Below are 27,715 nucleotides of genomic sequence, written 5' to 3' on the forward strand. Positions count from 1 at the left end.
AAAGTGATCGGTTCATGGGTAACCGAGCAGCTTGCAGCTGTGACCAAAGTACAGAGAAGCTGTTCAGCCCACCAGCAACCCTAGGGCACATTCTCACTCTTCATGAAGCAAAGCAGTCAATTTCTTCAATTGCTGTAAGCTGTGACTTTTAATAAGTCAGAGACCTTTTGTAAGTGAACAGCCTGTGCTTCTTGAAAGCCAGTCCATGGAAAGAAGACTGAACAGCAGTGTTCTGACCAGTGCAAGAATTGTCTCAACAGATACTGTGAACAACGACTGCTGAGTTCCTTTCCTCTTAATCCCTTGGCATAAAGCGAATCTTTATTCCCTCTCCCCCATCTGTGGGTAAAGGGGAGTTTATAAGGAAATGTAGTTTTAATTAGTGGAGTTATATACTGATGATTCATAACTGTTTACCTATAGCTAGAGTCTGTAAGCCTATGTAAATAGTAGTTAGTGTTAAATACAGAAATTGGATTGTGTGCCTTGTCAGCCTGGCTATAGATTTTGGGTAAATTGGAAAATCTTTGCGTACTTTTGTGAAACATCTATAACTTTTGTGACATTTCGGAAATAGTGGCGCTTGATTTCTATTGCTCGAACCCAGTGAATCATGACAATAATTAACATCCGTTGCATGATCACAATTTGGCTACTGTTTTTGTTCCAGATTTTTACTGAATTCAAATTTCACCATTTGCTTTGTTTGGATTAGAACCTCTGACCCCAGAGCTTTGGCCTGGTGTTTAGGATTACTGCCCAGTGCCATAACTACGACAGCACTACCTTCCCTCAACCCTTTTGGGGCAGGTAAATCTTGAACGTTGACCTTCTGGCCTAGAGGTAGGCACATTGCCTCTACCTCTGCCTCTGCTCCACAAGGTCTTCTGCATGCATTTAATCACCCAAGTGCATAAATATCCAACCAAATTCAACAAAAAGTTGGGGGAAGTAAACGTTTGAGTACTCTTTCAGCAAAATCAAAAAAGCTGAAACATCCATTGCAGCATTTTACAGAAAATCAGACATTACTGTGTGTGACAACTTTCTTTCTCTGATTTATAATATAAAGACAGAGGGTGGTTTTGATCCGTCAACCTCCATGGTATGGGTTATCACTGCACCATTCAGCTGATGTATACATTTGATTAAGTATTTTGAACCAATCTGATCAGACTTTTAATGATATGCCTCCAAGGCAGGTGAGACTTGAATCTGAACAGGGACACTGCCACTGTGCTGAAGTGTTATGACATGTGTCTGGAGCAGGTGGGACTTGAACCCAGGCTTACTGGCTCAAAGCTAGGGACACCGCAACTGTGCCACAAGAGCCCAGTGATATGGTGGTAAAAGAGAAATAGATGAGTAAAAGATGTGTGAAAGCAAGAAAATGGGTCCACTCTGCTGAGGACAAAACCAACCTGACACAAACCAAGGGAGTCAGGAGAGGGAGAGGGAGTGGGGTGGGGGGTGGTGGGGAGGGGGTGTGGTATTTTGGGGTTGTATGGAAAAAGGAGTACAGAGGCTATACTTTGAAGCTGCGGAACTCAATATTGAGTCCTGGAGACTGTAAAGTCATCTGGTCTGTTTTTATCTTGCTAATGTAAAAAAGACTGCATTGAGCATGAAATCCAGTAGACTAGATTGCAAGAAGTCTGTGCATTCAAAAGATCATCTTTTGCCACCTTCAGTAGGATACCACCATCCAACACATCTTCCCCTCCAATCTACTGGCAGCATTCCCCAGGGACTGTTCCTTCCTTGAAATCCTGGTCCATTTTCTATCACTCCTTACATTTCCTTACTCCTCTGTGGAGCCTCCCCATTCGGTTGCCAGAGGTTGCTTGAACATCTTCGCCTTCCTCCCTGCTAACAGTCCCAAACACATTTTTCAGGTGATGCAGCATTTCAGTTGTACTACTTTCAATCTAGTCCACTGTATTTGGTGCTCTCAACGCAGTCTCCTTTACATTGGTGAGACCAAATGCAGACTGTGTGACTGCTTTTGTGAGTTGAAATGATCCCAACCTTCCAGTTACTTGCTATTTCAATAAACCACCTTCAGTATTCCAATGAAGCTCAACCCAAGCTGTGCTTAGGTACTTTAACAGCCTCTAGAAATCAATACGAGGTTCCACAACTTAGGGTATAACATCTGTACTCCATTCTTTCTTGCATTTCCCCCCCCCACCCTCCCCGGCCATGTCTAATTGGCTTTGCTCTCGGCAGAGCAGGCCCACTTTCTACTTTTCACCGCTAACGTTTACACTAGTTTGGCAACAAAGAGTGCCTCGAGGTGGTCGGTTTGGGGAATCAAAGGCACAAATGAGCATTTCCACAGCTAGCAGAACCTGCTAGTGTTACAGAGGTGGAAATATGTGATATTATTGATGGTGTAGATGCATGGTCAGAAGACTATCTTGGGTGGAACTTGAGTTTAAGAATAGTTATTGTCTGGCATTTGTCAGGGTTGGGGTTGAATTGGTGGCTATACTTTACAAATGTTTTTAATACATTTGGAACCTTGTTGGCTCAAATTGTCTGTCTGATAATTGCATTTCTGCAAACACCATACATTTCATTTCCTTGGTAGGAAGCCAGGATGTAATGAATTAGTATATAGTTCGAACTGAATGGGACATTCGGATGACCTGTTTAATTTGTTTCCTTGTCCATATAAAGCTGTTCATAAGTTGTTTTTTTTTTTAAATAGATATTTCAAGATGGATTTATTCTGGTGTTTTGGTAAAATCTGAACTGTTGACATGGACCATTTTTCTATTTTCTTTTAGAAATATCTGAAGATCATATTAGTCATGAATATAAATTTTCATTGAATATAAATTAATCTATTTTCCTTATTTTAGGGAGTAATTGAATCTGTGCGAGAGAACTTCGAGCTATTGCCTGATGATGAGCGACAGTGTGCAAAGTGCAAGACTACGTGTTTCTTGTCTGCAATCTCGTGCATTTGTAAATCCAATCAACTGGTTTGTCTGTACCATGCTAAAGAACTTTGTTCATGTCCACCACACAGATGTCATCTAAGGTAAATAATGCAAGGATATTCCTGTGTGGAATGAACCTTGCTGTTTGATTAAGCAGTACACAGACAGTCTTGGCAATCAATAAATTCTCCAGACTTTGTTATGAGATTTATAACCATGGACAATTAAGCTATTTCTCATTGAGATAAGCCAGGCGAATACCCTCATGAAGCCAGAAAAGTCTTATTAGTAACTGCAGGTGAAAGGTAGTTCCAAGGGTTTACCACCTTATTTCAGTACCTAATGGATGTTACGGTTTTGGTTTTTTTTTCTTCTTCCTCTTTGGTTCAGTTCTAAATACTTTTTGCTTCCATGTTCCAGGATGTGAGGGGGTTTAGGATGTCCCAAAGGTTTTTCAGTCATTCTTCCTGGTGCTAGGGTCAAGGATGTCTCCGAGCAGGTATAGGACATTCTGAAGGGCGAGGGCGAACAGCCAGTGGTCGTGGTACACATCGGTGTAAATGGCAAAGGTTAAAAAACAAAGGGATGAGGTCCTAAAGGCAGAATACAGGGAGCTAGGAAGAAAGTTAAGAAATCGGACCTCCAAAGGTAGTGATCTCAGGATTACTACCAGTCCCACGTGCTAGTCAGAGGAGAAATGACAGGATATACCGGATGGCTGCAAAGATGGTGTCGGCATAGGGTTTCAGATTCCTGGGGCATTGGGACTGGTTCTGGGGGAAGTGGAACCTATACAAGTCGGACAGGTTACACCTGGGCACGACATAGGACTGATGTCCTGGGCTAGTGTTTGCTAGAGTAGTTGGAGAGGGTTTAAACTAATATGCTGGGAGATGGGAACCTATGTAAAGAGTCAGAGAAGAAGGCAGCAAGGACTAAAACAAAAACTAGAAAAGGGAGTGAGAGAACAGGTAGGATGAGAAACCAAGGGCAAGATTCAAACAGGGCTATTCGGAAAAATGAGGTGGCAAGCACTTTCAAAAGGACAAGTTTGAAGACTTTGTGCCTTAACGCATGGAGCATCTGCAATAAAGTGGATGAACTAATTGTGCCCATAGATGTAAACGGATATGATATAATTAGGATTATGGAGACATGGCTGCAAAGTGACCGGGGATGGGAACTGAATGTTCCAGGGTATTAAGTATTTAGGAATGGCCGGCAAAAAGGAAAAGGTGGCGGAGCAACATAGCTGGTTAAAGAGGAAATTAACACAATAGTGAGAAAGGAAACTAGCTCTGACAATGTGGAGTCTGAATGGGTAGAGTTGAGAAATACCAAGGGGGAGAAAACGTTAGTGGGTGTCACATTTCGACCCCCAAACTGCAGTGGTGATGTCTAGAATGGCATTAAACAGGAAATTAGAGATGCATGTGATAAGGGAATATCTGTGATAATGAGTGATTTTAATCTGCACATAGATTGGGCAAATCAAATTAGCCACAATGCTGTAGAGGAGGAATTCCCGGAGTGTATACGGGTTGGTTTTCTTGACCAACGTGGAGGAACCAACTAGAGAGCAGGCCATCTTGGACTAGGTGCTGTTGAATGAGCAGGGAACGACTGCCACTTTAACTGTCTGAGACCCCTTGGGTAAGAGTGACTGTAACATGATAGAATTTTTTTTTTATCAAGGTGGAGAGTGAGGTTGTTGATTCGGAGACTAGGGTGCTGAACCTAAATAAAGCAAGCTATGAGGACATGAGGCGTGAGTTGGCCTTGATAGATTGGGGAAAGTTGCTTAAAGGAATGATAGTGGATAGGCAATGGCAAACATTCAAGGAATGCATGGGGGAACTGCAATAACTGTTTATTCCAGTCTGTCGCAAAAGCAAAATGGGTAAGGGGGCCAATCCATGGCTTACAAAGGAAATAAAAGAGAGTATCCAATCCAAGGAAGAAGCATACAGATTGGCAAAGAAAAGTAATAAATCTGAAGATTGGGAGCAGTTTAGAATTCAGCAACGAGGGACCAAGGGATTGATCAAGAAGGGGAAAATAAGAGTACAAAAGTAAGCTTGAAGGGAAAATAAAGATTGGTGCTCAGAGTTTCTATAGGTACGTGAAGAGCAAGAGATTGGTAAAGACAAATGTAGTTCCCCTACAGACAGAAACAGGGAGGAATGCATAATAGGGGACAAAGAAATGGCTGAGGAACTGAATACATACTTTAGTCCTGTCTTTTTGTAAAGAGGGCACAAATCAGATACCAGAATTATTGGAGGATGCAGGATTTAGTGAGAGGGAAGAACTGAGGGAGATCAATATTAGTAGAGAAATGGTGCTGGGAAAGTTGTCGGGATTAAAGGCCAATAAATCCCCAGGGCCTGATAACTACTATGGGATGTAGATTAAAAGTGGCTGTAGAAATAGTGGATGTATTGGTGCAGTCCATGCAGGTTGGAGGGTGGCTAATATCACTCCAATATTCAAAAAGGGACGTGGAGAGAAAACAGAATTATAGACCGGTGAGCCTAATATCGGTAGTGGAGCAAATTCTCAAATTCATTATTGAGGATTTTATAGCAGAGCATTTAGAAAGCAGTGGCAAGATCAGACAGAGTCAGCATGGATTTATGAAGGAGAAATCATGCTTGAAAAATCTGCTGGAATTCAATGAACATGTAACTGGTAGAGTTGACAAGGGGAAGCCAGTCGATGTAGTATATTTGGACTTTCAGAAAGCGTTTGACAAAATCCCACATGAGATTAATGTGCAAGATTAAAGCACATAGGATTGGGGGATGTGTATTGAGATAGATAGGAAACTGGTTGGCAGAGAGGAAACAAAGAGGAGGAATTAATGGGTCCTTTTCAAATTGGCAGGCAGTAACTAGTGTGGGGTGCCACAAGGACTGGTGCTGGGATGCCAGCTATTCACAATATATATTAATGATTTGGATGAGGGAACAAAATGTAACCTCCATGTTTGCACGTGATACCAAGTTGGGTGGGAGCGTGAACTGTGACGAGGATGCAGAGATCCTTAAGCATGATCTGGACAGGTTGGGTGAGTGGGCAAATCAATGGCAGATGCAGTATAATTTGGATAATTGTGAGGTTATTCACTTTGGAAGCAAAAACAAGAAGGCAGATTACTACCTGAATGGCGGTAAATTAGGAGAGGGGAGTGTGCAGTGGGACCTGGGTGTCCTTGTCCACCAGTCTCTGAAGGTAAGTGTGCAGGTGCAGCAGGCAGTGTTGTTGCAGTTGTACAGGACCTTGGTGAGACCATACCTGGAATATTGTGCGCAATTTTGGTATCCGTTTTTGAGGAAGGATGCTCTTGCTCTTGAGGGAGTGCAATGAAGGTTTACCAGGCTGATTCCAGGGATAGCGGGTCAGATGTGTGAGGAGAGATTGACTAGGTTGGGATTGTTTCCTCGCTTGTATTCAGACAAATGAGGGGGGTATCACATAGAGAGCAAAATTCTCGCAGGACTAGACAGGGTAGATGCAAGGAGGATGTTCTCAATGGTGGATGTGTCCAGATTCAGAGGATTTGGGGTAGACAGTTTAGGACGGAAATGATGAGACATTTCTTCACCCAAAGAGTGATGAGCCTGTGGAATTCATTACCACAGGAAGTAGTTGATGCCAAAACATTGAATGTATTCAAGAGGCGACTAGATGTAGCACTTGGGACGAATGAGATCAAAGGTTACGGGGAGAAAGCAGGATTAGGCTATTGAGTTGGACGATCAACCGTGATTGTGAAGAATGGTGGAGCAGGCTTGAAGGGCCGAATGGCCGCCTCCTGCTCCTATCTTCTATGTTTCTATAAAACGTGTAGTAATTCCAGATAGTAGAACAAAACTCTCCATTATTTTAGTCAGTGGTGCTACCTCTTGTCTTCAGAGTATTCTTCTAGACTTTGTAAAGTTTTTTTTTCAAGATTGTGTGCCAGATATATGTATTGAATGATGATCTAAGAAACTGCATCCTTTTTACTTTGGACTAGGGGCTGAAAATGAGAAAATTGGACATTCCTTGTATTCTCTCCATTTTAAATTTGCAGCTTTGGTAAAACGAGTGAATCTGACTGGTGCTAACGAAACAATGTTTTTTTTTGGATCATTGAGTCCAGACAATGTGGCATCATTTCTTATGGAAAGCACAGCATAGCAACAAGCTTCTGATTAGTCACATTGTAGTCTTAACATATACTTTGGAAGGGGTGTAAATAGAAGCCAGGAGACTACTTAAGTTAGCAGCATTGCTCTTTCTCTCACCTGTTTCTCTGTAGAGTTGTTCTCTGCAATTTTTCATTAGAACAGCAGAAAAATTATTTGAAAACAATGAGAAAAATATTCTAAAACCCAAAGACAATGAGAGACCCAGCTGCTGCTGACTTACAAACTGATATCACTGTGCAGATAACATTTGAGCATCATTGAAGAATTGAGTATTGTGAAACCAACCCAGATTTTGGACTGGTGATACATAATTGTGATCTTGTGATCTTCTGACCTTTCTCCTCCATTCATAATTGTGTTTTGTCTGTTTTTGCTTTGTGTATGTGTCAGAGTTTTAAAAAGGATGGATAGATTCAAGATGAATAAGAAATTATAAATCCTGTTTTCTTACTATGCTTGTTAAAGATGACTAGTGCAATAGATGGTGTATTTTTTAAACTGTTGCTGAAGAAACCTGGTATGGTTTGCATTTATCCTGGGTAGCAGTAATTCAGAGGCAAGTTAGGATTCGTGATAGTTACATTGAATTTTAACATCTGTCACGACTTTAGAAATAGGAACATTTGAGATGTTTGATTTCCATCGCACTGTCGTAGTGCGATGTGACAACTGTAGCAGTGTGCCAATGTAAAACTTGACTACCTTTTAAAATGTGTAACAAAAAATCTTTTGGAGTCCCTATACTATACTAGTCGTATACCATCCTGCTGAAATGAGGCTAGCAAACATTGCAGAGGCGATTTTACTAGCTTGGGTACATTAGTAAAAGGGAATAATAAAAGGATTTGCTGTACGGCGAGGTAGTTGGAGTCAGCTAACTTGTAGGATGGGAATGCTTAGCTTTAATTCTTTTGAGCGTGACTTGACAGCCGGAACCATGAACTTTCACACTTTGACACTGGAAAATGGGTACAGCAGATTGAAAACTGGTATCATCACTGAAAGCAGCAACTCACTGATCCTTGAAACCTTCATATAAGGCTTTGTGGCAGAACCTGCCTTTGCATACTTGTTTCTTCAGCCATCAGCAAATTATCACTAATTTGCTGCAAATCTATTATCTTGTGTAGATGAGAGAATGCTGCTGACTTGCAAATAATTCTCCTGCGTAGCAGTTGTTACCAGCTTAGCAATTCAAAATGATAACATGACCAAATTTACATAAAATTCACTAACTCGAGTTTTTTGAAGAGGTGACAAAGGAGATTGATGAAGGCGGAGCAGTGCATGTTGTCTCTATAATGGTGTTTGAGGTTCCACACAGTAGACTGGTTAGCAAGGTGTGGGGGCTAGCTAATTGGATACAAGATTGGCTTGAAGGTAGGAGATGGAGGGTTGTTATTCAGGCTGGAGTCCCGTGACCAGTGGTGTGCTGCAAGCATCGGTGCTAGGTCCACTACTTTTTGTCATTTTATATAAATGATCTGAATGTGGATATGAGATATGTTCAGTAAGTTTGCAGATGATATCAACCTTGGTGTAGTGGACAGTGAAGAAGGTTCTCATTGTATAACAAAACCTTGCGTGGAAAGTTCTTTACGCAGAGGGTGGTGGGTGCCTGGAACGTGTTGCCAGCAGAGGTGAGAGAGGCAGCCATGATAGCGTTATTTAAGATGTATCTAGACAGATACATGAATGGGCAGGGAGCAGAGGGATACAGATCCTTGGAAAATAGGCGACAGGTTTAGATAGAGGATCTAGATCGGCGCAGGCTTGGAGGACCGAAGGGGCTGTTCCTGTGCTGTAATTTTCTTCGTTCTTCATTCTTTGTCCTTTGTCCTTTGTTCTTGATTGAATGGGCCAATGGGCTGAGGAGTGACAGATAGTTTAACTTAGATAAATATGAGCTGTTGCATTTTGATAAGGCAAATCAGGGCAGGACTTGTATCATAGGGTCGTGGGGAGTGTTGCCGAACAAAAAGATCCTTGAAAGTGGAGTCGTAGGTTGATAGGGTGAATGAAGCGTTTGGTACACTTCCCTTCAATGGTCAGTGTATTGAGTATACGAATTGGGATGTCATGTTGTTGTTGTACAGGACATTGATAGCCATTGGTGAGGCCACTTTTGGAATACTGCATTCGTTTCTGGTCTTCCTGCATAGGAAAGATGTTGTGAAATGAGAAAGGGTTCAGAAAAGATTTACGAGGCTGTTGCTAAGATTGGAGGATTGGAGCTATAGGCAGAAGATGAGAAATTCTAGGCCAGTTAGCTTGACCTCAGATTTTAGAGTCTTTAGAGGATAAGATTGCACAGTCCGTGGAAGTAGATGGCAAAATAGGGGTGTGTCAGTATGACTTCGTCGGGTTAGGTCATACCTGACTAATGTGTTAAGAATTTTATGAGGCAGTAATGAGCAATTTAGATAAAGGAGAGCCAGTGCATGTGATCTATTTGGATTTCACGCAGGCCTTCAACAAGGTACCGCTGAGGAGACTGCTAAATAACATAACAGCCCTTGTTGTTAGGGGTAAGGTACTGGCATGGATAGAGTATGGCTGACAGTGCAGAAGGCGGAGAATGGGGATAAAGGGGTCTTTTTCAGAATGCTAGTTGGTGACTATTGGAGGTCCACAGGGGTTCCTAACCTATTTGCAGGTGTTGAGACCACAACTATTTACATTATACATTAACATCTGGATGAAGGAACCGGGGGCATTGTTGCTAAGTTTGCAGATGACACACAGATCAGTGGAAAGGCAGGTAGCATTCAGGAGGCTGGGAGGCTGCAGGAGGACTTGGACAGGCAAGGAGAGTGGGTAAAATAGTGGCATCTGGGATACATATGGGAAAGTGAGAGCTTATGCGCTTTGGTCGGAAGAATAGTGGTGTAGACTATGTTTTAAATGAGGAAAGGCAACAGAAGTCTGTGATTTTGCAATAGGGTTAGGATTTCTGAATCCGAGGAGTCCTAGTTCAGGATGATTAACTTGGGTTCAGCTGGCAGTTGGGAAGGCAAGTGCAATGTTAGCATTCATTTTGAGAGGACTAAAGTGCAAGAACAGGGATGCACCGCTGAGGGTGTATAAGGGTCTGATATCAGACTGCATTTGGAATGTTGAGAGCAGTTGGGCAGTTGAGCATATGAAGAAGGACGTGCTGTCGTTGTAGGGGGGTCCAGAAGAGGCTTACAAGGATGTTTCCAGGGATGAAGGGCTTGTATGAAGAGCAGTTGAGGACTCTGGGTCTGTATTTGATGGAGTTTAGAAGGATGGAGGTGGGTGGGATCTGATTTAAACTTACAGCATGCTGTGAGGCCTGGATGGAGTCAATGTGGAAGTGATGTTTCTAGTAGGACAGACCAGAACCCAAGGCCACAGCTTGAGTGTGAAGGAACAACCTTTTGGAACGGAGACGAGGAGGAATCTCTGAAACCAGAGGGTGGTGAATCTATGGAACTCGTGGCCTCAATCTTCCGTGGCAAAGTCATCCGAGTGTATTTAAGATAGAAATAGGTTCTTGCTTAGTAAGGGGATCAGAGGTTACAGGGAAGGCAACAGAATAGGGTTGAGAAACATCAGCTATGATCGAATGGCCGAGCAAACTCAGAGGCCGAATGACCTAATTCTGCTCCTTTACCTTATGGTCTCACAACAATGTATCTATATTACAGAAACATAGCTACTGAAAAATATCTGTGCAATTATCTGGGGTAATTTCTGAACACGAGTTCTGTGTACATTTTGAAGTATTTTCACTTCCTTTCATGTTCATAGTATGTTTGACTAGTTCAACCTATCTCTTCTGATTCAGGTATCGCTATGCTTTGGATGATCTCTATCCGATTCTAAGTGCATTGAAATTGCATGTAGCAACGTATGATGAATGGTCTTCCAAAGTGACTGACGCCCTGGAAGCGAAAGATAATGAAAAGAAGAGTAAGCATAGAAATTCTTTATGGATTATTCCATTGGCACAGTGCTTTGTGGTGTACAGGCAAAATGTTAAATGCAAAATTTGCCATCTTAACAATTGGGATGAAGCAGCCAAGTGGAATATAAGCTATTTCCAAGCAGAGGTGGAAACGCTCAAATGAATGGTGCTTAAGATTGCACGAAGAGTAAATACTGGTTGGGCAAGATGCTTTTCAGTTACATTGCAGGATTTGGGAAAGGATGAGAAGAAAAGTATTATTGTCGTGCAAGGGTAAATGGGATGAAAAATCGTTAGAATCATAAAATGAATACAGCACAGAATGAGACCATGCAGCCTATCATGTCTCTGCTGGTCTTCAGAAGGAGTATTTCACATAGCCTTCTACCCCTGCATTTACGGTGTAGCCTGTTTTTTTTTTCAGCTAATGATCTGGTTAATTTTCAACAAAGCCTCACTTGGCCTGTCTCCTCTACAGACTTAGGCAGTGCATTCCTAAATACCTGTAGTGTGAAAAAGTTTTCTTCCCTGCTGCCATCGCTTATTTTGCCAATTACCTTAAATCCTGTGCCCTCTTGTTCTCTATTCTTCCACCAATGGAACTGCATTGTCGACCCTTCATGGTTTTGAATATTCTTCTCTGAACCGCTTTCTGCAAAACATGGAAGGTTTTAATTTTCTCCAGTATTCCTACATAATTGAAATGATTCATCCCTGGGGGTGCTAGCTGGGTGCAGTGCGCAGGACTCGGTGTGATGCTTCTTTTAAAAGCATGCTTTTTTTTTGTTTTTATCTTGTCTTTGTGGAGCTGTGCATTCGTTTAGCCTATTTTGTGGTAGCTCTGTTTTGTCGAAATAAATCGTGATTGTACTTGAACTCGCCATCCATGCATAATCATCTGTTGTTCATTATAATGTGGCTGTGCAGCCTGATTGCAGATCTCTATCACTTTCTATCATATGGGAAAGGATTAAATGTTTGATACTTGTTGTGACTGCCCTGTCTTTATAACTTGTTTGTTGCCTTTTGTTGTTCGAAGAAGACAAAATCACTACTTAGAATGCTCACAAAATGTGACTTGTGTATTTTCCTAGGTTCACCTTCAAGAACTCCCGACGTAGAATTTTCAACTACAGGCTAGTTCAGCCTAGTTTTAAAAAAAAGAACTGCTTAACTCTGGCAATTATCTGTCTATCACCTGAAAGTGATTGTCTTGAATAGCTATTGCTCAGAACAGAAAGCTGGGTTAGCATTGGATCTTGGGAGTGAGTCATTAATTATATATAGAACTATACTGAGTTTGTAACCTACACAGTATAAGGGAATGCAAAGGGAAGAGACTAAGTCTGAGTGTGATGTCGACCAGTTGCAAAGTTAGGAATTTTGTGCAGTGACGAAAGAAGTGTCCCTTTTTTTTTCCTGAGTCTTCAATCTCCATAGCTATTGAGTCTCATTCTTCTGTCTCCAAGCCAAAAGAGTACAAACTTTTATTAGAGATAGTAGGAACTGCAGATGCTGGAGAATCTGAGATAACAAGGTGTAGAGCTGGATGAACATGGCAGGCCAAGCAGCATCATAGGAGCAGGAAGGCTGATGTTTCGTGCCTAGACCCTTCATCTAGGCCCGAAATGTCAGCCTTCCTGCTCCTATGACGCTGCTTGGCCTGCTGTGTTCATCCAGCTCTACACCTTGTTATCTCAAACTTTTTTATTAGTTTAGCCCTGCAAGTTGTTAATTAGTTGACTAATTAAATTATATTAGACAGATATGGTAGAGATTGTTGTTGGTATGTCTGTTGTATATTGAAATCTGAGGAATCCAGTAGCATCCTGGGCAGTCCTATCTGCAGTAAATGTCTGTAGTTTGCTGAGCTGGATTCTGAACTGCAGACATTCTGGGCATCAGGAAGGGGCACAGTTGAATCTGCTTTGTTCCAGGAGACAGTCACCCCTCCCAGATTAGCCAGGAATTGAGTTGTTTGGAGACACTCGAATGACTAAGCCAGGCACTTATGAGAAATCGACATGTAGTGATGGAGGAGATTCATCTCTGACTTTGTCCACCAGATATGTGTTGGCTCCTCTCTGTGCAGTGAGGAGTAGGTCTACAGGATTACAAATTTGAGAAGTAACCATGGTGCAATTTTCAATTCATGTGGGGCAGTGTGTGATAGTGAAAGCAGATAGTTAAGCCAGGGGAATAGGTACCATTCTCTGCATACTTGAAAACTCTGCCCTGTGCCAAAGTTGTGGAATATCTTCCAGGAGAGGAATTTGGTGAGGGCGTTCCACATGGGAGCCAACAATTTGCTAATATTTTGATAAGTTAGGGTCCAATTAGAATGAAACATCAAAGATAATTATCTGGATTTTTTTTTGGTGAGCCATACACTAATTGGCAAGATGTCAGCACGTTAATGGTATTTAAAGTAAAGTGCAAAAAGTACTTTGGCAAGAAAAGATTCTGATTCATGGAGCACTGGCATCAGTACTCTGGGAGGAGTGAGCTATTAGTTTAGGTTGGATTCTGTTAGGTTGGGCTCCAACTAAAACTGGCTGACACTAGTGTCGTGGCGAATTATATGATGGGCTGTAGAATATTGGGGCAGGGGAGAGGCTTCAGGTGAAGGGAGGTTTAGAAGTTCAGAGTAAAAAATCAAGGCAATGACATAGTGTAGTGATGTGGATAAAGACCAGCAGAATGTAATAGGAAGGGTCAGAGTGTGCCTCTGTGAATAAGGTTAGTGCAGGAATAGCAAATTAAAGGCTCTCTATCTGAAAGCACGTAGCACATAGCATTCTCAAAAAGGTGTAGAACAAGTGACACAAATAGAAGTCGTGGTTTAAATTTAGTCTTCGTGACAAAGATAAGGTTGCAAAGTGATGAAGGTTGGGGAGTAAGTATAGGTGGGTGCACAATATTTCAGGAAAACAATGTCACTTGTTCCTTTTTTTAAAAACACTTCACACTAATGAAAGAAAATACACAACTTCTTAAAAATGCAAAACCTACAGCATTGATAAAATTAAGATTGTGTGTAAAATAAAAAGGGTTTTAGTGTGCTGACCTAAAGGCCTGTTGAGACTGAGACTGTTGCAAAAGGATAGAGTTTTATTGCTTGTTGCTGCTTATGCATTGTGTGCCAAAGTTTGTGATACTTCAAGTTGAAAAATAATTTGTAACTTCAGATCCTTTTGAAATTTCTGAACTAGTCTTTACATTTGAGCATTTTTTGAGTACAGTGCCTGTGAATTGTTTTTATATAACTTTAATATTAATGATCAACAATCACTGAGCCTTTTCTCAAAGTAGGGAAAATTGTGATTTCTAATTTTCAAAACACCGTTTTTTTAAAATAATCTTTTTATTATTAATTTGACTTTATCATTTCCGTCATATCAGGCCTCTCTGATTTCAAATCAATGGTAGAGGAAGCAGAGAAGAAAAAGTTTCCAGAAAATGATTTGTTGAAACAGCTGAGGGAAGCTATTGTAGAAGCAGAAAAGTGTGCCTCTGTTGCCCAGCAACTACTTAATAACAAACGACAAACCAGGTGCGTAAAATTGAATATTTTACTTGCATATTAAGGGGTGAGTAGTCCTGAGTGGGAATTGTTTTCACTTCCAGCTCATTTTCTTGTTTTCATGTTAATGTGAGCAAAGTCTATTTGGAGGAAGCATCCTATTCAATTCTGTTGCCTGCTGTCAGTAGTCTGTCCTTCCAGGGACATGCATACTCTAGGCCAAATGCACTATCCTTTTATAGAGAAGTGGTGCCTTAATTATCAAAAGCATCTTTGTGTTGCTTTCCATTTTTGTTCACTGATATCTGAATTGCACGATCCGTTGGCTGCTAGTTTTTGCACTGCATTTGTATGTTAAGAATTGATATGAGAACACCCAAATTATTTTATAAGAAACTTGTGTTATCCCACCATGAATTGATTCAGCCTAAATTTGAAATAATGGAGCATTGCACCTTTAAGAGAGTGATAATTGTTGATGGACATTTATCAGTGGGCATGTTGTGGTTTTAAGTATTTTCTAGCACTAAACAACCTCTGCAGATTACCAGATGCAGAAGTCTCAAAATAGCGACACTTCCGTCTGAAAGATGACTTGTCATGATAACCAACACACCTTAATCAAGTCAGATTTTAATTGTTTCAGAGCTGTCTCTTAACACCCACACACATTTATTCACCCCAATAAAAAACGTTAGGGATTTGTGTTTTTATTTGAATAAGAATAATTTACAGTTTTTCACTGTTCTTAAATATTCAATTAAGACTAACTCAAGCCCCAGTGTTAAATACTCTGTGTTCTACCTTATTCTGCCTGAACTCCCACTCACCCATCTTTTGACCTGTGTCTGTTCCCAATGTCTTCTGCAAAACCTGAAATCTAAGATGATGCTTGCTTTTAGATTTCTTCATGGCAGCTGTCTCTAATTTCCAACAGCCCTGGAACTCACCATCTACTTTCTTCGTGTTCTTACATCTTGTAAATTCCATTCCTCCTCCTCTTTCGGTTCGCTGTAAGAGTTTGTCTTTGGCCATTTTTAATCCCTCCCTAAACTCCTTTATATTTCTAGTGGTCTTGAAAATCCTCCTCAAATCCACCTGATTATGTTTTGAGTGTTGGAATTTATTTTTATTGTTTTAATTCTCCAGCATTTCAAACATTCCATTGAGTGAGGCTGTGGAGAATCGGGGTTTTTGCATTTTCTGCACAACTTAAAATGTTTTAGTTCCATTTGTCCATTTTTTGTTTCCATGCTTCGAACTTATTGTGATGCTGATTACGTCCTGGATCCCAACAGTTTCCACTTTGGGGTTCCATAAGAAATGACTGTTACTCAATCACTAACTTTTTCTTTAGATCTGGTCTAGTTCTCTTCACTTCTGAATACTTTGCTTTGTGCCCCAGGCTTCCAAATAGCAGTTAGTTCAGGCCGTTGGCGGGGATAGAAATCAGGAAATGTTCTGAAAGAGTGGCGTGAAAAGCTTTCAAATGAATGCAGTAATTAGGAGCAAACATATTGTAACATGGTAGCTTGTTATAACATACCTAGTCATTTTTAATGCTGTATCTTTAGCAGAAAAAATTACTTTGAAAAAATCAGTTCTTGTAAGTTACTGCTCTGATAAAATATTTTAATATAAAAAGATCATACTTTCATGGGATAAAATTACTATACGTCTATTGTTCCTTAAGTTAAACAATTAGAAATGTATTCTTTGTGCAGTAATTGCTCTGGGAGATTAGATGTTATGATGTTTCAGATATCGTTCTGGTGGTGGGAAATCCCAAAACCGACTGACTGCTGCAGAGCTTCAAGCATTTGTCAAACAACTGTATGCTCTACCCTGCGTCATTGATCAGGCTCCTTTACTGAAGGTGTGTGTAGCTTTTGGAGTTCTTGAATATGTAGTAAAAAAATGCAAAGTTCATATTTTGTAGCTCGTATGATAGTTTATATAACTTTTGGGTATTAAATTACTACCTATGCAATTGTAATGGAAGTTCTGTTTTAAAAAAAACTTTTCATTTTATGCTGTGATTTTATTAACTGAAGTAGCACAAATGTTGTGTCTCTCTCTGCACAGGACCTTTTACATTCTGTAGAAGATTTTCAGCAGCGCTCTGAGAAGGCTGTTTCTGATGAAAGACCCAATACTTCTGAGCTACAGCAACTAATGGATCTCAGTTTTGGATTTGACATAGAATTACCACAGCTGCAGCATCTTCGAGAACGTTTAGAGCAAGCACGGTGGCTAGATGAAGTGCAGTTGGCTCATGCTACGTCTGATTCATTCAGTTTGGATGAAATGAGACGGCTGATTGACTCTGGTGTAGGTTTGGTGCCTCATCAAGCTGTAGAGAGGGCCATGGCTCAGCTGCAGGAACTCCTCACGGTCTCTGAACAGTTGGAAGAGAAAGCTCACAATTTGCTGAAGACCAGGTCAGTGGTTATTACTGCATCATACTTGGCACATGCACATTTATATACGCAAAGTCCAAGGTTAAGCAGATGCCTCCATCCTGTAAAGAATCCACAATTTGTAGCGAATTTACTGCAACAAAGTTGGCTGAGTATTTTATCCTTTTGTGAACTGTGTAGCTTGCAAAATAGTATCATAGAATCCCTACAGTGTGGAAATAGGCCCTTTGGCCCAACAAGACCACATTGATCCTTGGAGCATCCCACCCAGACCCATCCCCTTATAACCCACACACCCCTGAGCACTACGGGCAATTTAGCATGGCCAATCCACCTAGCCTGCACATCTTTGGACTGTGGGAGGAAACTGGAACACCCGGAGGAAACCCACGCAGACACGGGGAGAAGGTGCAACTCCGCACAGACAGTTGCCCGAGGCTGGAATCGAACCAGAGTCCCTGGCGCTGTGAGGCTACGGTGCTAACCACTGAGCCACCATGCTGCCCTCAATTTACTTTACTTTACAAACGTTTTCTCTTGTATTTTAAACTAATTTCTAGAATACATTTGTCTAAGTCTTCGATACAAAGAATTATCCAGTTGCTAACTGTCCAGTGACAGATTTGCTTCAACAAGTTTGAAAGCCTATAAATAGATCAGTAATTTGATATAATGCCAATCTTTTTGTGATTGCTGGCTGCATAAGGAAATTAGTTACCTAGGACAATTAACCCAGTTTCAGCATATTTACAACTGCCGTTTGCTGATTAATTTCTCAGGGCAATGCCTTGACCAATCGGAGTCAACAAGCCTGGTTTAAAATTTAAACAAGGTATGGCTGTTAACTGAAATTCTGGAAATCACAGTGGGTCAGGCAGCATCTGTGGAGAGAAATCAAACTAACGTTTCGATTCCAGATGACTCTTCATCACTGAAGAGTCATCGAGATTTGAAATGTTAGCTTGCTGTCCACAGATGTTGCCAGACTCTCTCATTTCCAGCATTTTTTTGTTTTCAGTATAGATTTGAGCATCTGCAGTAATTTGCTCCTACATGGCTGTTAACTGGTCCAATTAGGTTCAGTAAAGCAGAATTATTTATGTGTACCAAGTTCTGTGTAATTGTCTGACAATGTAAAGCATATCGTACTGTTGTGCCACAATTTAATGGTATTCAAGCCCTGCTATTCCTGGAGTCATCACAAAAGTTAAAAATTATATACAAAGTACATAAAATTCCACAATTCACCTATCTTTTATACCCAGATTTCTGTACTTAAATAAATAGATTTTGGTGAAAGTAAACAATTATGAACCATTGATCTGTGGCATGGGGGCAACACGGTGACTCAGTGGTTGGCGCCAGGGACTCGGGTTCAATTCCACCCTTAGGCACCTGTCTGTGTGGGTTTCCTCTGGATGCACTGGTTTCCTCCCACAGTTCAGAGATGTGCAGGTTAGGTGGATTGGCCATGCTAAATTGCCCATCGTGCCTAGGGATTTGTAGGTTGGGTGGATTAGTCATGGGAAATGCAGTGTTACAGGGACATGAAAAGGAGTTTGGGTCTGGGACTGAATGGCCTGCTTCCAAACTGGAGGGATTCTGTGATCTATTCTATGAGCTGTAACTCTCCTAGTTAAAACTCTAACCCCATATAAAATTGCTGTACATGTGCATACAAACAAACCCCAAAAAAATCTCATGGGTAGAGGGAAAGGCTAGGAAGATAGTTCAATGGTCCCTGTCCGCAGGGTTCACTGAGCTGCTTGTCAGGACTTAGTATTCCTTTCTCCTCCTCCAGGTATTTGCAGTTGCTTGCAGGAGGCACAAAGCAACTGGTTCACATTTATGAAGTCTGAGTTCTTGGTTAAGAGTCACCAATTACAGCAACTGATGAGGGAAAATACACTGAGATAACAAGATGTAGAGCTGGATGAACACAGCAGACCAAGCAGCATCAGAGGAGCAGGAAGGCTGATGTTTCTGGCCTAGACCCTTCTTCAGAAAATTTTCAAGGAAAATACACTGGCTTCCTTTTCTGTACAGAAAAGACAGCTGCTTCCTTTCAAGAGATCTGATGGCTTCTGACACCTATAAACTGTTCAGCTACTTGAGGATCAATGACATAATTGTTGTCCAACAACCAATTGCCCAGATAATCAGCTTTTCTTTTGCAGACTGAATATCAATTTGTGCACAGTCCTTGACTGCAGTTTAACTGTAACTGAATCCCCACTCCACCTCAAGATGATGTATTGCCTCCCTGGTGCCAGGGTTAGGGATGTCATTGGGCAACTGTAAGACATCCTTTTTCTGGGGGGTGTCGGTTAACCAGAAATTGTGGTCCGCATTTATACCAGTCACATAGGTAAGAAGAAGGATGGTGTCCTGTAGGCAAATTTCATTGAGTTCAGAGGAAAACTTAGAAAGGAGAACCAATAACTCAGGATTACTCCTAGTGTCATGTGTTAGTGAGCATAAGAACAGGAAGATTGATCAATTGAATATGTGGTTGGAGAACTGGTGGAGGAGTGAGGGCAAGAGATTTGAGGAACTGGGACTGTTCTGGGGCAGTTGGGACCTCTGCAAGTATGGAGTTACATGTTAATGGGACTGGAACTAATATTCTTTCAGGGAGATTTGGTAGTGCTGTTGGGTTGAGGGTGGGTTTAAAATAGTCAGTTTGATGAGAACCAAAGGGGTAGCCCAAATTGGAACAAGTGTTGTTGATAACAGGAAATTGGCTGCTAGGGAGGCCACAAGACTGGAGAGCAAAATTTGATCATAGAGTGCATTTTGAAAGTAGAATGGTGTCAAAAAGGCAAAGTTTAAGGGCTCTCTACCTGAATGAAACAGCACATGTAACAAGCTGTATAATTTAAAGGCATAAATAAGAGTATATGATATATGGGTATGATTTAATTGCCATTACAGAAACATGGCTTCATGGTGACCAGGTGCTGAATGGCCTACTCTTGCTTCTCTTTCTTATGTTCTTCTATTCACTCACCGCCTGTAAAAGCTGCTGCTTATGTCTCCTTACTGTTTTTGCTAGATATCTTAAATCTGTGCCCTTTCATTCTTAGTGCTTTTATTAATGAGAACAGTTTCCTATCTACTTTATCCAGATCCTTCATGATTTTGAATACCTCTGTCACATGTCCTCTCACCTTTCTTCTAAGGAGAACAGTCTCAGGTTCTTCAATCTTTCAAGCTAATTGAAGTTCTTTATTCTTGGGATCAGTTTTTAAAATCTGTTCTGCCCTGTCCATAATCCCTGCACATCTTTCCTAAAGTTTGGCACTCAAAGTTGGAATCAGTACAACAGTTGAGAGTGAATCAGTGTTTTATACAAGTTTTGCATGACTTGCTACTAATAAATTCTATTAATTGCAGCTTTATAATTGCTTTTTCAACTTGTCCTGCACCTTAAATGATTTATCCAGAGTTTAGGCTAATGTCCTGGGGGGGGTCAGAGGTTCGAATCCCACCATTGTAGTTGGTGAAATTTGAATCCGATAAAATAACCATGTAGCCACTATTGATGTTAAAAATCCATGTGTTTTACTTGTCTCCTTTTCAAGGAAGGGCATCTGTCATTCTTACCTGGTTTGCCCTCCAAATCCACAGGAATGTGATTGACTGATTTTTAACTGCCCTCTGAATAATTAGGAGTGTGTAATAATAACTCCTGCAACAAAGCCCATAAATCATGACTCTGATTTTTTTTTTTAAAAAGTCTATCTTTACCATAAAGATCTGCACAGCATTGTCTTCTTTGGTAAAGACAAAAGTAAAGTATCCATTTGATATGTTAACCATGTCTCTTGCCCTATGTGCTAAAATCCCTATTTTGGCTATCTTCCTTTTCCCACTCTTTTACTAATACTGTTTATATACCTCATTTCATACTCTGTTACTGTTTTGTTTTTTTCCCATTTCCTCTCTGAATCTTCTGTATTCATCCGGGTTCTTTGTTATTTCATCCATCTGATGTTTGTCATAAGAATATTTTTCTTTTTAATTGCTATCTCTTTTTGATTATGCTTGGGGACTTTAGATTTGTTTTCCCTGTCTTACCACTTATAATCACTATAATAATTCCACATAACAATCTGTGCGAGTAACTCCCCTATTTGCTACATCCCATGCATTCATAAACAGGCAGTTACTATAATGTAATTTGCATTTTTTCTGTACTCTGAACCCACCTTATAAATTACTATTTCTTCTTAGTCTGCTGCTGCCTAATGTGGAACTCTTCCCTTCTCTCATACTGCCTAATATTCTATAATTGTGCAGCATATTCCACCTTTACTGCTGTTGCTGGTATCTTCATGTTATATGAATTTAGTTGAGTATTCCTCATCACCCATTGATCCCCTTCCTTCAGACATACAAGAATCAGTATGTGCCTTTTAGGCATGAAGCAGGAGGGGAGGGCTTTGGGTTCCTTGGGAATTGAGGCCAGCTCTGAGGCAGTGAATACCTATTCAAAAGGTAAGAGCTACATCTCATTTCCTCCCTAACTTGTGAAGACCTGACTATAGGGCCTTGATGCCTGCTTTTTTGTTTCATTGGTGCCAATGTGTACATTAACTTTAGGCATACACTTCCCCCTGCGGAATATCCTGTGCTGTCTGTATTTTTTCCTTATCAAGGTGGGGCAACATGCTGCACTCTGATTACAGATATACCTATTTGTCCACCTGAATCTGGAATCTGCTACAACAACTACAATTGTCCACTTTGCTGTAACCACCTAAGCTATCAACTTGGCCATTGGTGCCTGTGTACTTGATTGCAACTTTTCATGGTATCATTAGTTTCAGCAGTCTCCAGTTATTGACTCTGTTGGTGAGTTATCCATGTCTTGAAGACTCCTTTACTTACTGCCTCTACAGCCTGGAAATCACCGGGCTTAAGCGGAAGCAGTTGGAGAGACACATCTTAAGTGTGGTCATCTGAGACATATGAAATGTCCAGAAGTTTCCACATGATGCAGGAATTGCAAGCAACAAGTCACAGATACCATCAGTGACACCGAAGGATTCCCTCTTAACATCTTGCTAGTGTCCTATTTGAATTATTAATTTAAATTAATATCTTTAGACTGCTGAGTTTTAACCTTATTAATTTACTTGCTACATTATAAACATGACATAAAATCTTAATTTCCTAACTCCTACTTTGAAAAGATCAAAAATCTGAACTCCAGGTTTTAGTGCAACAGACAATTAACCTGGTGTCGTGTGATTTTTGACTTTGTCCACCCCAGTTCAACACTGGCACCTCCACATCATGGCTGCTTTGAAAAGAACCTCCAAGTCTTGACAGAAAAGAGAAAAATACTTGCCAACCAAACACTTAATCAGTTTCCTGTTATGTCTTTCTTTGGAGGTCTTTTTACTGGTCTTGCAGGGATCTTTTAGTAGAAGTGTTATCAGGAATCCCAGAATTTTGACTTGGCACTGAAACTGTAACAAGGACATATGCCCATGTCAGCAAACAGGATGGGATTTCCATGATATTACTTGTTCTTAGTGATAAAGGTCACTGGGTAAGCACTACTGTGAAAGGAAACTTAGTGAGTTGCTGCAATGCATCCTGTACAGAGTACACGTTACAGCTAATGTGCCATTTATAGAAAGTGTAAAGACCACATTTCTTTATTTTTCTGTATTTTTGATTGTGGTCTGAAATAGAAAAATAACTTTAAAAACCCAAGATGCTGAATGATTACAGCAGTTTTTCAATTCCGGTAGCTTGAACTCATTGTAAGCACTGTTTACACAGCTCCTGGTTCAAGCAGTAGTTGAAGTGTAGTTTGCAGATGAGCTGGAGCCAAAGGATGTGTGCAAATGGGTATTCAGCCAGCGACAAGTAGTAAGTTGGTCTGTGGACTAGTGACCATTTATTGATGACTGAGGCCTTTTGCCTGTCAACAACTAATGTGACTGATTCTTAGGCTAGGAACAAGATGGGGAGAAGCCTTCAGACCACCTCCAGCTCAGGATCTGTCTCTGTTTTCTGCAGTTAAAAGCTACATCAAGCCTGAAGAAGACATTAATTTTTCCTTCAGTTGCTGTAAACTGACTTTATTAATAAAAATATATTAATATTTTAAATATAAACCAAATACCCGGTGTGCATTGCAAACCGGTGGAACCAAGACTGGGCTACAGCTTTCTGATCAGCAAAAGGACCCCTGCAGAGCTTTGTAAGCAGAGACCACTGAAATGCTTTCCTAGTTTTTTCCTTCACCCATAACACCATGCCTTTTCCCCAATGCCTCTTTGTAAGAGGGAGTTTATAATGGGTCAGAGTTTTATTTAGTGGATTTAAATGCTGACGGTTCACAGTTGATTAGCTTTAATCTATTCACTAGTAATAAACAGTAATTTTTGCCAAGCATAGAAACCTGGTGATGCTTACTGTTGGCTTGGGTGTAATAATGGAATATATGTATCTTTAATAGTCTTTAACATTTGTGATGACTGAGAATTGTGGTGCTTGAACTTCTGCATTCTAGCCCAATGCGCGGTAATAAAAGGTAAATGTAGAGGAGATTTTTTAAAATGCAGACACCATATTTGATTTGATGTATCATGGCATCAGGTCAAACATAGGCAAGGAAACCTGCTGATTACCTCATATTGCACTCCCTCAGCTGATCAATCAGTGCTCCCTCAAGTTAAACATCACCTGGAAGAAGCGCTGAGGGTGGCAAGGGTGCAGAATGTATTCTGGATGTGGACTTCAGTGTCCATCACCAAGTGTGGCTTCGTGACCGAGGTAGTGTCCTGAAGGACATATTTGCTGGACTGGGTCTTCGGTAGTTGGTGAGGAAGCCATCGAGAGTGCAAAATATACTTGATCTAATCATCACCAATCTCTATGCTGCAGATGAATTTGATAAATGGGATAGATTTCAAGCAGATCTAAAAACTCAATATTGGACGTGCAGAGGAGCTATGGGAATTGTATTCAGCTACAATCTGTAACCTCCTGGCATCACTGACCATCCACCCTACCATTATCTTCAAACCAGGATCTCAAACCCTGGTCTACAGAAGGGTCTAGGAGGGTATGCTTGGAGCAGCAACGTCTTGAAAGGAAAAAGTTGTCATCCTGTTGAAGTTTTAATGCAAGAATACTTGCAACTTCAGTGCCAAACAGCAGAAGCAGCAAGTGATAAACAGGGCTAAGTAATTCCTTAACCAACAGATTGGATATCAGCTCTGTGGTCCTGCTATATTGCGTCATGAATGGCAGTGATTAGTTAAACGACTCCATTGGAGGAAGAGGTACCACAAATACTTCCATCTTAAATGATGGGCAAGCTCAGGATATCATTTTAAAATATGAGTGGCAAGAAGATCATTCATCATCTATTTCCTTTGGCGATCACCAGCATATGGGGCAGCACAGTAGTTAGCACAGTTGCCTCACAGCACCAGAAACTCCAGTTCAATTCTGGCATTGGGTGACTGTTTGTGTGGAGTTTTCATGTTCTCCCTGTGGCTGCATGGGTTTCCATGGGTGCTTCGGTTTCCTCCCACATGTCAAAAATGCGTACAGGTTAGGTGGATTGGCCATGCTAAATTGCCTCATAGTGTCCAGAAATGTGCAGGCTAGATGGGAGTGGCTATTGTAAATGTGGGGATATGGGGGTGGTGTGGGACATCTGGGTGGGATGCTCTTCAGAGGGCCACTGTAGCCTCGATGGGCCGCATAGAATCCCTAACGTGCGGATAGAGGCTATCTTTCTATGATCATGGATGCCAGTCTTCAGTCATTTTCATTCACTGCATGTGATATCAAGAAATGGTTGAAGGCACTGGATACTGCAAAGACAATAAGCCCTGACTGGTAAAAAGATTGAAAATGTGTGCTCTAGTATTCATTGTGCCCCTAGCCAACCTATTCCAATGTAGCTACGATATTAGTAACTACCTGCTGATATGGAGAATTGCCCGGATAACAAAAAAAGAACAAATCCCATCAGCCCATTCTCAATCATGAACAACAACAGTGCTATCCAGGAGTGCTTGCTTAGCAATAATTTGCTCACTTGGCAGAATGCCATGGCCTCTCAGTTCCTGACTTCATTACAGCCTTGATTCAATTATGGATAGAAGAGCTTACTCCAGAGATGAGCGACGTCAAGGCAGCATTTGACTAAGAATGGCATCAAAGAACCCAAGGAAAACTTGAGTCACTGAAATCAAAGAAAATTCACTCACTGGTTCAGGATATACATCACACAAAAGCTGATGGTAGTGGTTGGCTGAAGAGCAATCATTTCAGCTGCAGGACATGTCTGCAGGAGATCCTCAGGATTATATTCTAGGCCCAGCTGTCTTAAACTGCTTTGTCAATGATATTCCCCCCATTACAGTTCAGAACTCGGAAATTTTGCTGATGGTTGCACAATGTTTGACACCATTTATGCCTCCTGGAATACTTAAGCAGTCCATGTCCAAATGCTTACTCCAGGCTTGGGCCTAGTGGCAAGTTACATTCGTGCCACATGAGTGCCAGGTACTGACCAGCCCCATTGAGAAAGAAACTAAGCCATCATCACCCCTTCATGTTCAAAAACCGAAAACTGCAGATGCTGTAAATTGGGAACAAAAACAGAAGTTGCTGGAAAAACTCAGCAGGTTTGGCAGCCTCTGTGAAGAAAAAATATCAGAGTTCTGAGGAAGGGTCACCAGACCTGAAACGTTAACTCTGATTTTTTTTTTTCCTCATAGATGCTTTACCAGCAACTTCTGTTTTTGTTACGTCTTGATGCTCATCTGTATAACAATTACTGAATCCCCCATTATCAATATCCTGGGGATTACCATTGACCAGAAACTGAGCTGGACAAACTCTCTTGTAGCCAGTGTTTACATGGTTAATCGGAGACTAGAAATTCTGTAACAAGTAACTCGGCTCCCGAATTGCCAAAGTCTGTCCGACACCGGCAAGGCGCAAGTTGGTTGTGATGGAATAAGACCATAAGACACATGCACAAAAGTAGGCCAAATGGCCCATCAATCATAGCTGATCTTATCACTCTCAATTCCACTTTTGTGCTTTATACAATAACTGATGAAAGATTCGAAAAAAATCAATGGAGACATGAATTGTATATTGCTAAAAATGACTTTGACTTTGCTGGTCGTTTAACATGGCTGCCACTGTTCACATGATTTAGCAGTTTCCATAACTACTTAGCTATTTTTAACAGAAGATTTTAGTGTGACATGGCCAGTTGCACCCCCCCCATATGCAATCGCATTCTTGTTTGCATACTAAAAATGTAGAGCCACAGAGAGATCAGGCTCCTGAACTTGAAACCAGGCCCAATAACAAAAGGCACTGTGTTGCTATTAAAACGGAAGAGGTGTTGTGCATCTTTAAAAGTATTAAGGTACTTAAGTCCCTGGGTCCTGGTGGCATCTGTCGCAGAATATTGAGGGTGGTAATAGAACAAATTGCTGGAGCATTGATAGATGTTGTTGTATCCTCTTTGGCCACCGATGAGGTCCCAGAACACTGGAGAATAGCTAAAGTTGTCCCATTGTTTAAAAAGAGTAACAGGAATAATCTGGGAAATTAAAGGTCTGTGAGCTGCACCTCAGTGATAGGGAAATTATTGGAAAAGATTCTCGGGACAAGATCCATAAGCATTTTGAAGCAAATGGACTGATTATTGATAAACAGCATAATTTTGTGCAGGGGAGGTCATGCCTCACTAACTTAATTGCATTTTTTGAGGAGGTGACGGAGATGATTGAGGGAAAAGTGGTTGATGTTGTCAGCATGGACTTCAGTAAAGCCTTTGACAAGGCCGTCCATGGTAGAAAAGGTGAAGTCATTTGGTATCGGGGTGAGCTGGCAAGGTTGATACAGAACTGGCTTAGTCATTGGAGACAGAGGGGAGCAGTGGAAGGGTGCTTATTGGAATAGAGGACTGTGACTAGTGATGTTCCGCAGGGATCAGTGCTGGCACCTCTGCTGTTAGTGATCTATGTAAATGATTTGGAGAAAAATGTGGCTGGTCTAAGTAGTAAGTTTGCTGATGACACAAGTATTGGAATTGCGGATAGTGAGGAGGATAGTCAGAGGATACAGAAGGATATAGATCAGTTGGGAGGCATGGACAGACAAATGGCAAATGGAGTTTAATCTGGACCGATGTGATGCATTTTGGAAGGTCAAGTACAGGTGGAAATTGCACAGTGAATGGCAGAATCTTTAGGAATATTGATATATAGACAGATCTGGGTGTGCAGGTCCACAGATCACTGAAGGTGGCAGCACAGGTCGATTTAAAGTAGTAAAAAAGGTCTGTGGCATACTTGCTTTCATTGGAAGGGACATTGAGTATAAGGATAGACCAGTTATGCTGCAGCTTTACAGAACTTCAGTTAGGCCACATTTGGAATATTGCATGCAGTTCTGGTTGCCATACTACCAGAAGGATGTGGATGCTTTGGAGAGGGTACAGAAAAGGTTGGCCGGTATGGGGGATTTTAGCTATGAAGAAAGTTTTGGATAGACTGGGTTTGTTTTCACTGGATTGCGGGAAGTTGAGGGGCAACCTGATAAAAATTTATAAGATTGTGAATGGCATGGATAGAGTGGAAAGTATGAGGCTTTTTCACCAGGTGGAGGGTTCGATTACTTGGGGTCGCAGGTTC

The 27,715-nt window shown here is 41.1% G+C and overlaps 1 protein-coding gene across 2 annotated transcripts in view; it reads left to right on the forward strand.

Annotated features, from left to right (window-relative positions):
• kdm5ba (lysine (K)-specific demethylase 5Ba) overlaps positions 1-27,715 on the forward strand; it is a 174,395-nt gene that overhangs the window by 104,770 nt on the left and 41,910 nt on the right. For both annotated transcript variants that reach the window (XM_048611957.1, XM_048611958.1), the window contains exons 15-19: positions 2,868-3,049; positions 10,956-11,080; positions 14,478-14,628; positions 16,360-16,474; positions 16,684-17,039. In XM_048611957.1, the coding sequence (XP_048467914.1) occupies positions 2,868-3,049; positions 10,956-11,080; positions 14,478-14,628; positions 16,360-16,474; positions 16,684-17,039 (929 nt within the window). The remainder of the gene's footprint in view (positions 1-2,867; positions 3,050-10,955; positions 11,081-14,477; positions 14,629-16,359; positions 16,475-16,683; positions 17,040-27,715) is intronic.

The sequence above is a fragment of the Rhincodon typus genome, chromosome 25 (assembly GCF_021869965.1).
Source record: "Rhincodon typus isolate 14 chromosome 25, sRhiTyp1.1, whole genome shotgun sequence".
NCBI classification, from domain to species: Eukaryota; Metazoa; Chordata; class Chondrichthyes; order Orectolobiformes; family Rhincodontidae; genus Rhincodon; species Rhincodon typus.